The sequence below is a fragment of the Diorhabda carinulata genome, chromosome 5, assembly GCF_026250575.1.
Source record: "Diorhabda carinulata isolate Delta chromosome 5, icDioCari1.1, whole genome shotgun sequence".
Classification (NCBI taxonomy): domain Eukaryota; kingdom Metazoa; phylum Arthropoda; class Insecta; order Coleoptera; family Chrysomelidae; genus Diorhabda; species Diorhabda carinulata.
Genome location: NC_079464.1, coordinates 19,566,718 through 19,582,135, shown reverse-complemented (window position 1 = coordinate 19,582,135; position 15,418 = coordinate 19,566,718). Strand labels below are relative to the sequence as shown.

The window sequence follows — 15,418 nt, the reverse complement described above, 5'->3', positions numbered from 1 at the left end:
TCAGTTCATGAACCACATAATTTATTGCAGATAAGAATAAATAACAGATTTATGTTTTGAAAATGTTTATAATAGATAATATAGGTTCGTTTTTACCGGGAACACCAACGACTTTAATCGAGGCTATCATAAATTATGTATAAAATAGGTTCACTATCTTTTATATAGGTATATATTGAAGTTTAAATTTTTTCTAATATTTAAGATTGTACAATGAATAAAAAAAATTGATGTGAAGAACTTGACAGCTCTTTAGATGAAGCATAGACGTCTAAAATATATGCTCTTATTTTTTGACGTTCCTAAATTTTCGAAACACCTCCAAAAACCGCAAAACCCGCCATTATTTCACATTTAAGTCAATCCATTTTTATAACAATTTTTTATAAACGTGTCTACAATAAAATTTCTAAATCTTAGATACTTATTAATTCATAGGCTTTAGACTTTTTAGTTTTTCTATTTTTAAGAAAGTTTGAAACATTTTGAAAGATGGCGGTAGCTACGTCTTTTGCATTAATGCTTGAGTCAACACCACTTAAGTCTCATATTTTCAAACAAACATCAGACGGTTTTTCCTTGGGGATTCCGTCTCTACACATTATAAGTGTTGTTTTATCTTATCTTTCCAGTAATAGGACATGTCTCAGGATAATCAACGAAAAAATTTAGCCTCAATTCTAATCTATATAAGTAATTGGGATCGAAGCACCATACGTGAAATAAACAGAAATACCATTGAATGGTATACAGACGGATCTAAAGCAGCAGACGACAGAGTTTGTCCAATTCAATCTATCATCGCAACCAACAGATCATCATCATGTCCGATAGTCAAATAGGCATTAGAGCATCAAGCTCCAATATCACAAAATCCGAACTCGGCAAGAATAATAAAATTACCCTACAATGGATTCCTTCATGGGACCTGAACCTTTCTGTGGTATCAGCTACAGAACAATGGAAAAAGTATTTAAAAAGGAGATAGACAGGAGCGAAACCAATTATTGGGACAGCCTACATGAGCTGGGCAGGGAAAGACTCTCTTGGGAAACTATAACCAGAGAATATCGGGGTGCTGTAGCCTCAATAGACACTAGACTAAGATAATTTGACGTGCAGAATTTGGTGCACAGAGGACGGAACTTCTCCACATTCTCTCGAAGTGTGAAACTCCAGATCACAACATTTAGGAGCGAATGAAATAGAAGACGAAGATATCTGGCAGCTACAGCAATCCAACACTCTGGATTTTCTAAAAGAAGTGGGTTTTACGGTTCGGATGTAAACACTGGGCTATTTAGTATCGCTGCAAGATCATGCTTATAATCAATAGCTTCGATTATAGTCAATGGTGATTTTAAGATAGTTTCACAATATACTAACTATTTAATACAAAACAATCCAATTGACAGTTTTTCTAATTTTCATAATCTTGGTTAAATATTGGTCCACAGATAAGGACAAATTTTAAATCTACCTACTAGGCCGTTAACTCTATTTATACAATACTATTAAAAAGTCCACTCTACCGATAATTTCCTGAAAATAACAATAAATATAATAATAACAAGCACATTAAATTTTGTTAATAGGAGCATAATAAAACATATAATAACTGGAATAGCAATGTCTGGAGGATGGAGTATGACATAAAAAATTTATATAAGGGTGTGGGAACAAGAAGTCAGTACATTTTTAGGAAGCTTACCAAGTTAAGTAGACGTTGACTTATATTATTATAATTAATTGTGTCTTGTAATTTAGCAATTGTTAAATGTCCCAAGTATAAACATTAATCTAAAAGAAAACTTTCAATGCATATCCATGAATGGATATTTGCGATAACATTTTCCATCGCTTTTCTATTTCTTGCGGTGTGTATTAAGGATTGTATATCGTGTAGTCCTGCAAACTGCCTGATGTTTCATAGCCAAGATATTTCCTTCCTTCCGATCCCCCTCTTTCCTTCAGTTTTACCTTCGGTCAGTAGGTGCAAAAATTCTTTTCAAATGAATCTCGTTGTTTGCCGTTGTGCCTCAGAATTTCAATCTAGCCGTCCAAGACACTCCAACTTGTTAATCACAGTCGTCTTCAATGTTCAGTCTTCCATGCCTTAGATAAGCACCGACCAAACGTAGCACTTCACGAACCTCAGTCGTAGGTTAAGATCAAAATCGGGATAAGTAAGTCAAATATCGAATGCCAAATAATTGCCAGTCCAGATATGAAGAAATCGTTTACGGTTAATCACTTTGTGAGAATGGGAATATCCAGACAAAATATTTACGACATCTGTCGGTTTGTTAAGACAGGTAAAGTCATTATCAGCTAGAAAAAGCTTTGGTTAAGACGGTTTACGAGAAACTGGGGAGAGGGCAGTATGCGTAAATTAGGCAGAAAATTTAAAATTGATAAAAAATATGTAAGCAACATTCTAAATATTCATAATGTAGTTCAAAAATAGAGATAGACACCTAAATATTCTGAAAAGTAAGAAATGTAACAAAAATCCAAACTTGAAGTCTCAATGACACGAGTTTACGCCCGCTAAAGGTTTGGAAATCATTATCGATAATGAATATTTATATATTTAGAAGTGTATTTCAAAAGAAAAATCACAACTCGAAAGTATTGGTGTGGTTGGCGATACTTTCTCGTGGTCGTTCTTCAGCATACATTTGTCCTTCGGAAATTCCTCTTACAATCCAAATATATGGAAAAGAGTAAGTTAGATCTAGAAATTTCGTATTTTGGCAACTGCTCATTATGCAAAGATATTCCATTTAAGTCTAAGAATATTTTTGGCAAAATTGACGAATGCCAAATTCAGTATTTCATAATTTAATCCAACATAAAATGACAAACATTAAGAAAGCGAACCAACTGGATGCTGATAGCGTGATAATCATTATTTCATAGAGTAATGTGCACATAATTGGATTAAAACAATTTTTATTTATGTTTTTATCCCCAAACCCTTAATTAAAAATTCAATCCAAGCCCCTATAATTTGAACGTAATCGATGCGGCAAAGAGCCGTTCCGTCGTGAAATAGTTTTCTATCTTTATTTAGGAACTCTCCATCTATCTTTTTAATCCCATGTATCCAAATTGTCAAGCTCAAGAATCATTGAAGCAGAGTTTATAAGAAGCTGATAATGCTGACGCCGGTCCTGGAGACAACCCAGCGTTGGCCTGGCCCCTGTTATTTGAGGATTTTCTTTCTGGTATACACACGTGTGAAGTTAAAAAATAATGATTTCGCGGCAAATTCTACTGAAAAAGAAATGTTTAAAGAGCATCTCTGCAATATTAAGATTGATATATTAGGAACAAAACCTATAACTGGAACTTGTGCCTTGTTGCTGTAACAACTAAAATTAGTAGATCCTTTTGAGTACAGGTTGGCGTTGCAGGTTACTGCTGGAAACTTTGATGAGCTATTTCCATTTATAAAGAGCTCGATTCAGCGCTAAGACACTCTGATTTATTACCAGCAGAATTGAAATTAGAAGGAACGTTAAATGTTCTCAGCAACTGGTATGAGTTATCAAAACCTGAGTAATTTTTACCGTGTCACCAAACCATCACAATTTATACTAGAAAAACAAAAACAAAAGGGTTATGTGGGCGGAGGTTACTGGCTACGGGCGCTCTATTTTCTCCAGCTTTGGCCGCCGGCACTTGTTTGGCTTAGACAAGGCAAATACTAAACCAGCGTTGGCTGCCAACCTCACTGGCCTCGTGTGAACTAAATATAAGTTATATATTTTTCAAAAAAAAATTAAAAATATACATTTTCTAGTCATTTATAGTTGTTTTCAAGTTTAATAACTACAGAGTTGCTTATTATTGTGCGCTTTTTTCACATGCAAAACTTATTTTTTCACAATCAATATTTCAAAAAAATGATTATAGCCTATACTAGCTCAAAACTCTACCAATATACCCTAAACACACATTATTCTACTTCTAAATCATTTAGGTATATTTGAGCATAATTTATAAATATATAATATAATAAACGATTTTTCAGAAATAACATTTTCGTCTGAATTTATCTTTATATTGTTTTTCTTTCCAATAATTAAACCTTGAATATTTTATGTTTAGTTTTCCCATTAAAATTTTTCTATTTATTATTTTCCTGAAAAATGTCATATACTTGACCCCTCAGAGTCAAACGGAAGCTTTATTGGCGCTTTCAAAAACGGGAGCATATTTTGAGGCATCGAGAGGTTTTGGGGTCAACTTGCAACGTGCTACCAGTCGTAATGTTGGTCGGAAGAAAAAATATCTATCATCTGATATCTTCATATTCATGAACAATGAGTGGAATATGTATATAAAGTACACCACCGATCAAAAGTTTTTGGCCATTCGTCATAATCCATTCATTAAATTTTGAGATTGTACACTTTAAGAAATTCCTCTTTTACATTTTCAAGTGAAGATCGAAACGGTGTCTTACAAACCAAAAATAATAGTATCTGTTATGTATTATAGTAAACCAAAACAATGATCAGTACGTGATAAGCACGTGCACATCCTATCATAATATACCACGGTCTATATATAATCTCAAAAAAAGTTATCAATACCCTGTATAAAACCACAAATTATTTATTAAGTGCTGAGTGCGGTCCTGTGACATGCTGGACTTTATTAACGTTTGTAACGAATATGTTTTAGTTTACTATATTTTTTAATAAACAGACTTTGGTTTATACTACACAGTTATTTATATACTTCAACTGAGGCCGAATACCACTTCCTGCGGAAGAATTCTCCAACCGAAGGGGTTAGGTTATATACTTTACTATAATACAAAAGCATATACGAGGTCTGGCTATCAAATAATGAGGTTGCGAGCCTAGAGGGCGCCTTAGTACGTACAAAACGAGTAGTGCTTTGGATATCCCCAGATATCTTGTCTATACACGTCCCAAAACACTAATATAATATTTTTTTTTCTCAGCACGCGTGACAAAAAAACAGGAGCAACGTATCAATCTCAAATTTCTCGTTGAATTGAAAAAAACTCAGATAGAGTACTATAAATTGTTGCAAGAGTCCCATGGAGACAATTCTCTAAGTCGTGCGCGTGTTTTGAGTTATGTAAGCTCTTTAGTGATGGCCGAGAGAGCACTGAAGATGACCAGCGCCCAGGTCGCCCTGTGACTGTTTCAACTCCGGAAACAGGACCAAAATCAACAAAATTGAGCGTGCAGGTCTTTGAATCAGCATCCGGATGATTGCCGTGGCTGTAAAAGCCGATAAAGAAACGGTTAGAAAAATTTTAGATGACGAATTACACATGACAAAATTCTGTGCAAAGTTGGTGCCAAAAAATCTGACTCCTGACCAAAAGCTCTTGCGTCAACGGGTCTGCTCTGATTTCCTTGAAGGTTATAAAGTTTAGAAAAAGATCTGCTTTGAAACGAACCCGATTTGAGTCGATGGAAGCGGTAAAGCAAAAAACGACAGAGCTCCTGAAGACCCTCACCAAAGAAGACTTCCAGCACTACTTCGATCAATGGAAAAAACGTATGGAAAGATGTGTGGTGAGGGGGGGGAGTATATTAAAGGGAAGTATGATTTAGACATCATTGAAACATGCCTCGTTCCGGTTAACCTCGCGATCCTTACACTAGTTTTAGAGTTGTCTCTCATAAAACTTGCTGGCTTTCGGTCAACATCGCCGCTAGGCTCGTTCCAATTGAGCTGAACTTTCTCTAAACAAATCGCTCTAGGGAGCTCTAATGTAATTCATCATGAATTCTTCTCAACAGTTTTGAGGTTTGAAGTTAAGAATACAATTTATACTATACGATTTAAAATTTTTTTTTATTCTCGCAATTTAAAATATGAGTTCGAGAAACGTGATTTAGCTACCTCAATGATATTGAACAAAATTCGAAAAGGGAAATGAATGCCATTTAGGAAAGTGTATTTAAAAATTGGAAATGGTATTGACACGTGTCTATTACTTCTAAGTGAATTAATAATCCAATTGATTCAAAATTTTAAATTTCCTAGTACTTTTTTTGTTTTTATAAATTATTGGAAATTGAAAAATGTTGTAGGTAGTTTAAACATTTCAGTAAGGCCGCCATATTGCGTGACGTCATAAAATAAATACTGAACATATGATACAAAGTATTCTTTTTAATTTAAGAAAGTGCATTTAAAAATTGGAAATGGTATAAACACATGCATATTGTTTCTAATTAAATTAATTTCGAAAGTAATCCAAATGAATAATAATTTCAAATTTTCGAGTACCTTTTTTGTTACAGTTTAATAGCAGTTACTCTATGAAAATAAATATTAATCACAGTCATTTATTCAAGAGAATTTCTACTGAAAATGAGTAAAATCATAACAAAAAATAATCTGAAGTTTATATCTTCAACGTAATTTGAAATGAAAGCTTGAGAGCTTTTGGTAATAGAACAACCAATATTTTTCAAAATACTGTTTTCGCAATTCGTCTTGATAAGAAATATTCTTCTGTAGACACTTCTGGAATGTAGGGATGTTACGTGTAGCACTAAAAAAAAAATAAGATCATTAGCAGAGACTTTGAAATGTTTGTAGTTACATAAAAAAATTCGTTATCAATGAAATATGATAATGTTTTGTGATAACATGAAAAAAATGTATATTCATAAAGTTACTATATACACCTATAGTCTATTTTTCTGTGTAAGAGAGTATCAAAATAATAAAGCATTTTCAATCCATAGACCTATCAGAGACTGAAATGTTTGTAGTTACATAAAAAAATTCGTTATCAATATTATTTATAACATATGATTTGTGATAACATGAAAAACAGTATATTCATAAAGTTACTGTCTATTTTTCTATCATCAGAATATCAAAATCCATGAGCCTATCACTTATTTTAGTAGACAGTTGAAATATTTTCTCAAGTTTTACTTCGAGTATTTTCATATAAAATAACTTTTATATAAATATAATGAATATACCAGGTGTACACTGTAATCTGTCATATACAGGGCTTTTAGCCTGTCCAAACATCTTTCTATTGTTATGTATGGTTATAAAAGACCAAAAACTTTTATTACCTCATGTAAATATATGAAAATTGAAGGAAATATTTAGATTATTATGTAATAAAATTTAAAATTTGTAACATGCCATTCCTTCAAACATTTTGAAAAACAAAAAGAAGAAAAACTTTTTCTCTAATCTTCAGGATACCATTAGCAGTTACGTGAGGCATTGGATGTGCAAAATAAAATTTAGTGAGCCAATCAATAATTACTGAAGCTGTTACCAGATTTTGATTTTGGATAAGGATCTATCAAATCCGCGAAAATCCATTGACATGGACAATTAATATCTTTATAATGACCCATAACACCAGCCTTAGGTAAATTTTGGGTTATACAAGAAGCAAAAACCGAAAATTGTGATCAGATATATGAGAAATAGTTTTAGATATGCCCAAATGGGCACGTAATTCACTGCCATGACATGATTTTAATATGTTAATTTTGTTAGGGATAGAAACAGCAATCTTCCAATTAGATAAGTTAATAGAAATTGGATTAGAAGAGAAAATATGTTTGTTCAAAATATGATTATGGGGTAAGAATCAGGATTATGTGAGACCTTTTCTTCCATAGAAGTATATCAAGCATCTGGTTTGAAAGTACTCAAGTTAATAATAGAAAGTTTGAAGAACGAACGGTATAAAGAAGAATGTGACATAAATCTCTGGTACAGGGATGTAGAGAGTTCAAGGTTCGTGTTGGTAGGATCACCTGATCACCTGAAGTAGCAAATTTTACTGGGGATGAGACGGATGGAAACGAATAACCACCCCTACCATTAAAAGCTCGAATGTGTAAAAACTAACAAGCTAAAGAAATTTAAATTTTAAAAATATCTGAATACAATAATTGCTTAGAAGTTTGTTGCACATTCAAGTGAATATAAGTTGTTTCCTCACGTGTCGTACACCATACTTTTTCTATAGATGCGTTGTTTTTATAAGTCCAAAACAAATTTGGAAAGATAAACACATTATCTGTATTTGAAATAACAGTCGAGGTCGAAGCTGAATAAACGTTCTAAGCTTACTTAAAGCATTGTTGTCTTTAGGTTGTAGTGACGAACAAGTGTCAATCATTCCTACTACATTTTATTATTTTGTTATTTATGTTCAATCCAAACTCTTGTTGACATTCAGTTGGCAGTCGGCGTTGTGCTACAGCCACGTAAACATGTCCGCCATTATTAATGCTCCCGCCAAGTGTGAATTGCGAAGTGTGATTCGTTTTCTACAGGCTGAGGATCATAGTGCTGCAAAAATCCATCAGAGAATGAATCATTTGTAGGGGGAAAACTTCATGAGCGATGATGTCGAAAGTTTAAAGATGGCCTTAATGATGAAGAACGGCCAACAACGCAAATCTGTCGTTTCAGACGACCTGATTCGACGAGAAAAAAACGGCTCTCGTATAAATTGAACTATTGGGATGTTCAGAATGGAATTTTCTCTCTTCCATTGGAGTTTATTCATTTTAAAACTAGCTCCAATGCATAACTGTAATATTTCATCCTGTTCTTTAGGCACATGTAGCTTAGAAGAAAAAAAACGAAAACATCAAGGTATTGAATGAAAAGTACAAAAAGTGTGTTAGCAGATTGTTGATTTATCAACAATTGATTTGCAACATGTCATTTGAAATTCATTTATTAGAATCAAATTTAAATGTTTTTCTCTAGAATTTGAAAGCTCTGGTTCATAAGCCCGAAGAGACATTGAGTCAGGCTATTTCACAGATGAAAAAAACGTTTTAGCGATAGCGCAGTGATGAAATATCTTAAAAAAACTGGCCAGAACTGAAAAATTAAAATTATCGATCTGAGTTTTTGGAGTTAGTCAATTGAACGAATTCACTGTCAAATTTTCTTCTCAAAATTTCTCTATACTATTTGATAGAATAATGTTTAAATCAACTTTTAGCTAAAGATTCAATTTGAAAACTTGGAAAACGAGGTTCTTCTATCTCTTAGAAATAAACAGCCACTGCTTTCCTGGGAAGCTGCTTCTACGCTTCCGTAACTTTTTTCTGGTTTGAGCAGCTCTTTGAGATTTGATCCCGTTGTGTATGGGTGCAAATAGAAATCAATGATGCTCGCCGATTTTGTCCACAGAATCCTTAATTGTAAATTCATGACAGAATTTTTCATGTTTGAAATTTGTTTTTACTATTACATGAATAACCCTGATTCATAACAAATTATATTTCAGATAGGGGAAACTCCTTTTTCCAAGAATAAATTGCTTTTCTCTGCAGGGAACACGGTCATCGTCTCAAAACAAATGGGAAAGAGAAAACTGACAAGATATATATTGCAACGTGAAGTGACTTTACACCTTTTGAAGTTCTATTAAGGGAAAGAAAAATTACTCAAAAAATGTTATGCGTCCTAAAATGAGATTTTTATTAGGAGGCGATTCAGTTTTGTTAATATTTTCAGCTGATTTACAGGTTTATGATCAGATATTTTAGAGTATGTTATATTTTGCTTATATTTTGAGTTCCTCCATAAATACAACGATATCGCCACAGAAGATCAGAATATCTCCGCCTAGGTATTGTTAGAGATTACTGTTTATATAAAGGGTGAAGAGTTTGGGACTAATAACATGGTTATTTATGTTGGTGTTTTGGTTTATGACTATTACATAGGAATATAGAAACCTCCACGGAATCCAAAACACACGCAAAGATTCCAACGATTGCGAATCACTCACTATGTCGATTGTCGATACAGATAGATCTTTGTGGCGATTCCATTTTTTTTGGGTAACTCCTTTAAATATTTATAACGTATTTCAAATCGATTACTAGACGTGTGAAGAAAAATTTTTGGTATTTACACATTTCTTAAAATAACTTGAGACCAAAAAGAGATATTGACATGCGGTTCTCCCTATCTTAATGATAGTTTAGTTTCCTTTACTTTGAAAACAACATCAAGTTTATAAAAATCGATTCAGCAGTGCGACTTAATTGAGTAAATTTTGCTATTTCAATTTCATATTTTCAAATACGTTCAAATAGTTTCCACGTGCGTTTCGTGGCCTTTTTTGTTTTTTTGTGAAAAAATACGTTACTAAGATATGGCCGACGTACGTTTTAGTTGGCCACCCAGTACTTTTTTTATTATTAAGAGAAATGAAGTTTTTGATGAAGCCTGATTCTGAATTTGGCGTGTATCATCAAAGCATGTCTCTGTTTATTAAATATTCTAAATTTTGAGACTAAAGTACGTTTAGAAGATCAAAGCTAAATCATTTCCAAGAAGGAGGTCGATATTTAAGTCGCACTCTATTTGTTTGCTTTTTTCTAGATAACTACAGAGTGAAGCTTTGAAGTTTGAAGTAATGTACAAATCTAGGGCTTTGGTTTGATTTGAGTGTATAATCACAAAAGTCTTTTCACTTACAAAGTCCAGATACGTCCACTTAATATCTGATACACATTGTTTATTAAAGGAGACGTATCTGGGTCTACCTAATGTTAAAGGATACACAGGACACTGTTTCAAACTCGTCAGCGTCTCTCCTGACTGACCCAGGATGGTAATACAACAGTGTAGTCCAAGGCTAGAAAACATTGTGGACTAAATCACTGGTATATATGTAGATATTACAGCTTCAAATGAAATTAACATTAATATTAAAAAGTTCAAGAGAATATTCGCCCATAAAATGGACTTACTTGAAATAATTCCTTCTTTAATAATGTTGTTTCTAATCTTTATAAATAATAAAACACTATCAAATTAAAATAATGAGTTAATTGTAAGTTTAAATAACGAAATGATTATTAGTTTTCACAGTAATTAATAAATTATTCTTTGAGATTTAAACAGTTACGTAAAGTTTTTACATAACTACTTTTCATAACTTATATATAGAGGTTATGATGTTTCCTTATGTCAAGTAGTGACTCAAAGTGTTACATTTGATTGCGAAATTAGATAAAAATCGTTAACAATCAGTTTCAGGGCATTGCCAATCTTCTGTCTTTTGATAAACTTCAATAATGGATATTAGTACCTTAGACTAACCAGATTAGTTATATAATGTGAAATCAAATTAAAGCAATTATTAAAAATTTGATTTTTGAGTAGATATTTCTATTTTTGATCCACTGTGCAATGGAGAATCACTAACAGAGTGGATTATCATTATTATCACCTTGGTGCAATTACCCTCAGCGTTTTTATTTTATCGCTTACCCTTTGCGACAGGAATAGATCAAAAGGATCAATTCTCGTATGATTCGATTTATTACCTTTATAGTGAAATGCTCTTGATTTTGCTGCGGTGCCACAAGTCATGCAGTTATATAATACTCCCTCCTTTCTATACACTTTTCTCTCATTATATAACAAAGTGCTATCGTTATAAGTACAGCGATCGCTATTCCCATTCCTATACTGACCCATATTATTTCTTCGTTGATCCCCTGGTACGATCGCCCTAAAAAAATTGAAAACGAATAATATTATGTTTGTGAAAATACTTTCCGTGAAGTTAAGATTGATTATGTAGCTTGTAAGAGGACCGCTTTCGTGATATTCATTGAAAACAAACATTCTAAACAAGACTAAATTATCTCGCCTTCCTGGTTAGAACCATTTAAGATCTGTTAATCATATATTTAGTTGTACAATATGGTTTTTTACAAGAGTTCTTCTTGTTTTTCAAAATTCTATATTATATTTTTCAGTTTTCCAACAAATCACTTGTAATTTTTCCATTTTTATTTTTCAAATTTCATCTCTTTTTTGGGTTTTGGATTTTTTCATGATTTTTCTTTTAGTTTATAAGGTATTTTTCAAAATTCTATATTTTATTTTCCAATTTTTCAGCAAATCATTCATAATTTTTCCAATTTTTCCATTTTTGTTTTTAAAAATTTATCTCTTTTTTGGGTTTAGTTTTTTTACGATTTTTCTTCTAGTTTCTCATGTCTTTTTGAAAATTCTATATTTTATTTGTCGATTTTCCAGAAAATCACTCATAATTATTCCAATTTTCTATCTTTGTATTCAAAGTTTTATCCCTTTTTTGAGCTTTAAGCTTTTTTTACGATTTTTCTTCTAGTTTCTCACGTCTTTTTGGATATTCTATATTTTATTTTTCAATTATCCAGCAAATCACTTATAATTATTCCAATTTTCAATTTTTGTTTTTAAAATTTTCTCTTTTTTGAGTTTAGGTTTTTTTAAGATTATTTTTCTAGTTTTTCGCGTCTTTTCCAAAATTCTATATTCTATTTTTCAATTATCTAGCAAATCACTTATAATTATTCCAATTTTCTATTCTTGTTTTTAAACTTCTATCTCTTTTTTGGGTTTTAGATTTTTTCACGATTTTTCTTCTATTTTTTCACGTCTTTTTCAAAATTCTATATTTTATTATTTAATTTTCTAGCAAATCACTTATAATTTTTCCAATTTTCTATTTTTGTTTTTTAAATTTTATCTATTTTTTAAGTTTTTCAACGATTTTTCTTTTAGTTTTTAGATTCTTTTTCAACATTCTATATTTTATTTTTCAATTTTCCAGCAAATCATTTATAATTTTTCCAATTTTCCATTTTTATTTTTCAAATTTCATCACTTTTTGGGGTTTTATGTTTTTTCACGATTTTTCTTCTAGTTTTTCGCGTCTTTTTCAGATTTCTAATTTTTTTTCCAATTTTCTATCAAATCACTCATAATTATTCCAATTTTCTAGTTCTGTTTTTAAAATTTCATCTCTTTTTTGGGTTTCAGGTTTTTTCACGATTTTACGATTTTTTTTTGGTTTTTCACGTCTTTTTGAAAATTTTACGTTCTATTTCTAAATTTTCCAGCAAATCAATTATAGTTTCTCCAATTTTCCATTTTTATTTTCAAAATTTCATCTCTTTTTTGGATTTTAGGTTTTTTTACAATTTTTCTTTCAGTTTTTTGCATCTTTTCCAAAATGCTATATTTTATTTTTCAGTTTTCCAGCAAATAACTCATAGTTTTTCCAATTTTCCATTTTTGTTTTTTTTTATTTTATCCTTTTTTGGTTTTTTTTCCTTTTAGTTTTTCATGTCTTTTTCCAATTTCTGTTTTATATTTTACTTACTCATTGTATTAGTTAAAATATATTGTAAACTAACCTTCCTCAATGTCTTAATTAAGCGGTTCCATATGTCCCTAGATACTTAATCATTTATCTTATAGGATATCTATTGTATACAATAGGATTAGTATTTAAGAGAGCATAAACACGCATAGAATGTTCTAAATAGTCTTGACATCCAACGAGAACGGTAGTTAGATTATTGAAACCATTTTATTTATTTTTATTTTATGTTAATAAATATTAATTGCATTAATTGTACACCTGCACATATGAATTCTTGCAGACAGTCTTTTTTATATATTTAAATAACAGACAGATACTTATACAAGTTTTTCCTTGTGTAAGTAACACGATGTTTGACAGTTTTCAATTCAAATAGAAATGTTTGATTGTGTTTTAATACCTCCTGTGAGTATTTCCAATTAATAATTACAATTTATGATAATTTTCTTAAGAATGTTTCTTTATGGCAAACGGTTTCCTTGGTACATACAACGATCTAACAATCTAAGTATCTCCTAAATCATTAATGTTGTAGAGTTAAGCAAAGAGTAAAAAATCGTTCGAAAAATTCATTTTTAATATATTTAGCTAGTACAGGTTGTCCACGTAATCTAATCACTCAAATACCTATTTAATTACAGTCACACTTCAGTAACTTCACATGAATTTTTTCTATCATTCAAAATGGTTTTTGACATATAACTAAAAGCCATTGTGATTACAACACCTAGTAGATAATATTTCACTTGGGTTCTTTAATATCTTCAAAAATTATTTTACGTGTAGACCATTTACAAAACACTTTAGCATCCTCCGAATAAACCACTACACTTCCTAGTTGACTGTTCCCTTGAAACCGCGTTTAATTTGTGAGTGGGAACGACCACGTCCGTTTAGTTAGAGATAGTAATCCCCCAAATTTATGCCTCATTTTCTTTCACGCTTTTACTCGTTTCGAGGCTTTTGTATTTTCTGCTTTCATGCAAAACCTCGACATAGAAAATCGTCATTCTCTTTTTTTTAGTACTTTCCACGTTAGTTTGATGTAAATATAAAACTTTTATTGTTGATTTAGAGTCGTTTCAATCATTTTTTTTAGTCATTTATTTTGTTTATAGTTCCCTTAACTGCAAATCTAAATATTCAACACTCATAAATTGTTTTGTTTTCATGTTTTGTCAGTCTTCTTTCTTCATCCTCCCTTTAGTCATTATCCCTTAAGTTTGATGTGACTTCTAACGTTTTTTGTTTGATTTAGAGGCAGTTCCACCATTTTTTCAGTTACTTATTCTGATTAAAGTTCCCTTACGGTTTAGTTTTTATTTAGAATCAGTTTATTATTTTCTTCATGTTTCAGTTATTTTTTATTAACTCCATATCTGAATCTTTAGCACTCTTAAATTGTTTCATTCCATGTTTTAATAGACAGGCACCTATAAGAGAATATTCAAAGAAAAAGAGACTCTGCAGAAAAATATAATAATAATAATTCATTATTCTTATAGAACACCCTATAGCTATAAAATTCATTCATCCGTGATAAAATTTCAACACAGAATCAACGCTAACCAAAGCCGACACCAAAAGCAGAAAATAAATCTCAATTCTCAATATTTTGAACAAATATGACGAGGACGTCATGGATCTAGGTCTATTCGGCAAAAAAACGGTCAATAGAGTTCGTTCAAGCACCTCCGCGGTCTCTAAGGTCGTTTCAGCGACTTGAAGTTGAGTCACTTCGCAGAACCGAGTGAAGTCGATTTCCCTGCGGTTTAACTAGCTTGGATCGAATATTTCGGTGACTCTCGGGGCGAAGTAAAGGAAGGCTTCGAATTTACATTTAATTTTTCTGTTCGCCTTCAATTTGTGCAAATAGTGAGTTTTAAAACATAAAGAATTGAACAAATAATCGATCTATGCTAAATTTATTCGTTTCGCTACTCACTTTCCTAAATTCCCTCTTTGCGTAGATGCACTTCTTTCAAAGGGGATTGCCTAGCAATCAAAAAAGAATATCTCAATGTGGAGAAAAAAGAACACCTCAACTAGGGGTTGGTTACCCCTGGCGAATCACACTGTTTGCGTGGGAAGAAAGCCCCTAAAGATTTTCATTTGGCTCAAGACGATGTCTCTTTCTTCTTTACTTGAAAGGTAAAAGTCCTTGAACCAGTGACAGTGAAGTTATTTAATCAATTATTTCACTAGTGATAGCAGTAACAAAAATTGTCGCAA

The 15,418-nt window shown here is 31.7% G+C and overlaps 1 protein-coding gene across 1 annotated transcript in view; it reads right to left on the bottom strand.

The window, feature by feature from the left end:
- Nucleotides 1-15,418, bottom strand: part of LOC130894221 (uncharacterized) — a 31,630-nt gene continuing 16,212 nt past the window's right edge. The window contains exons 3-4 of the mRNA XM_057800868.1: nt 11,352-11,539; nt 1-6,556 (exon numbers count right to left, since the gene is read on the bottom strand). Coding sequence (XP_057656851.1) covers nt 11,394-11,539 — 146 coding nt within the window. The 3' untranslated portion in view covers nt 1-6,556; nt 11,352-11,393. The remainder of the gene's footprint in view (nt 6,557-11,351; nt 11,540-15,418) is intronic.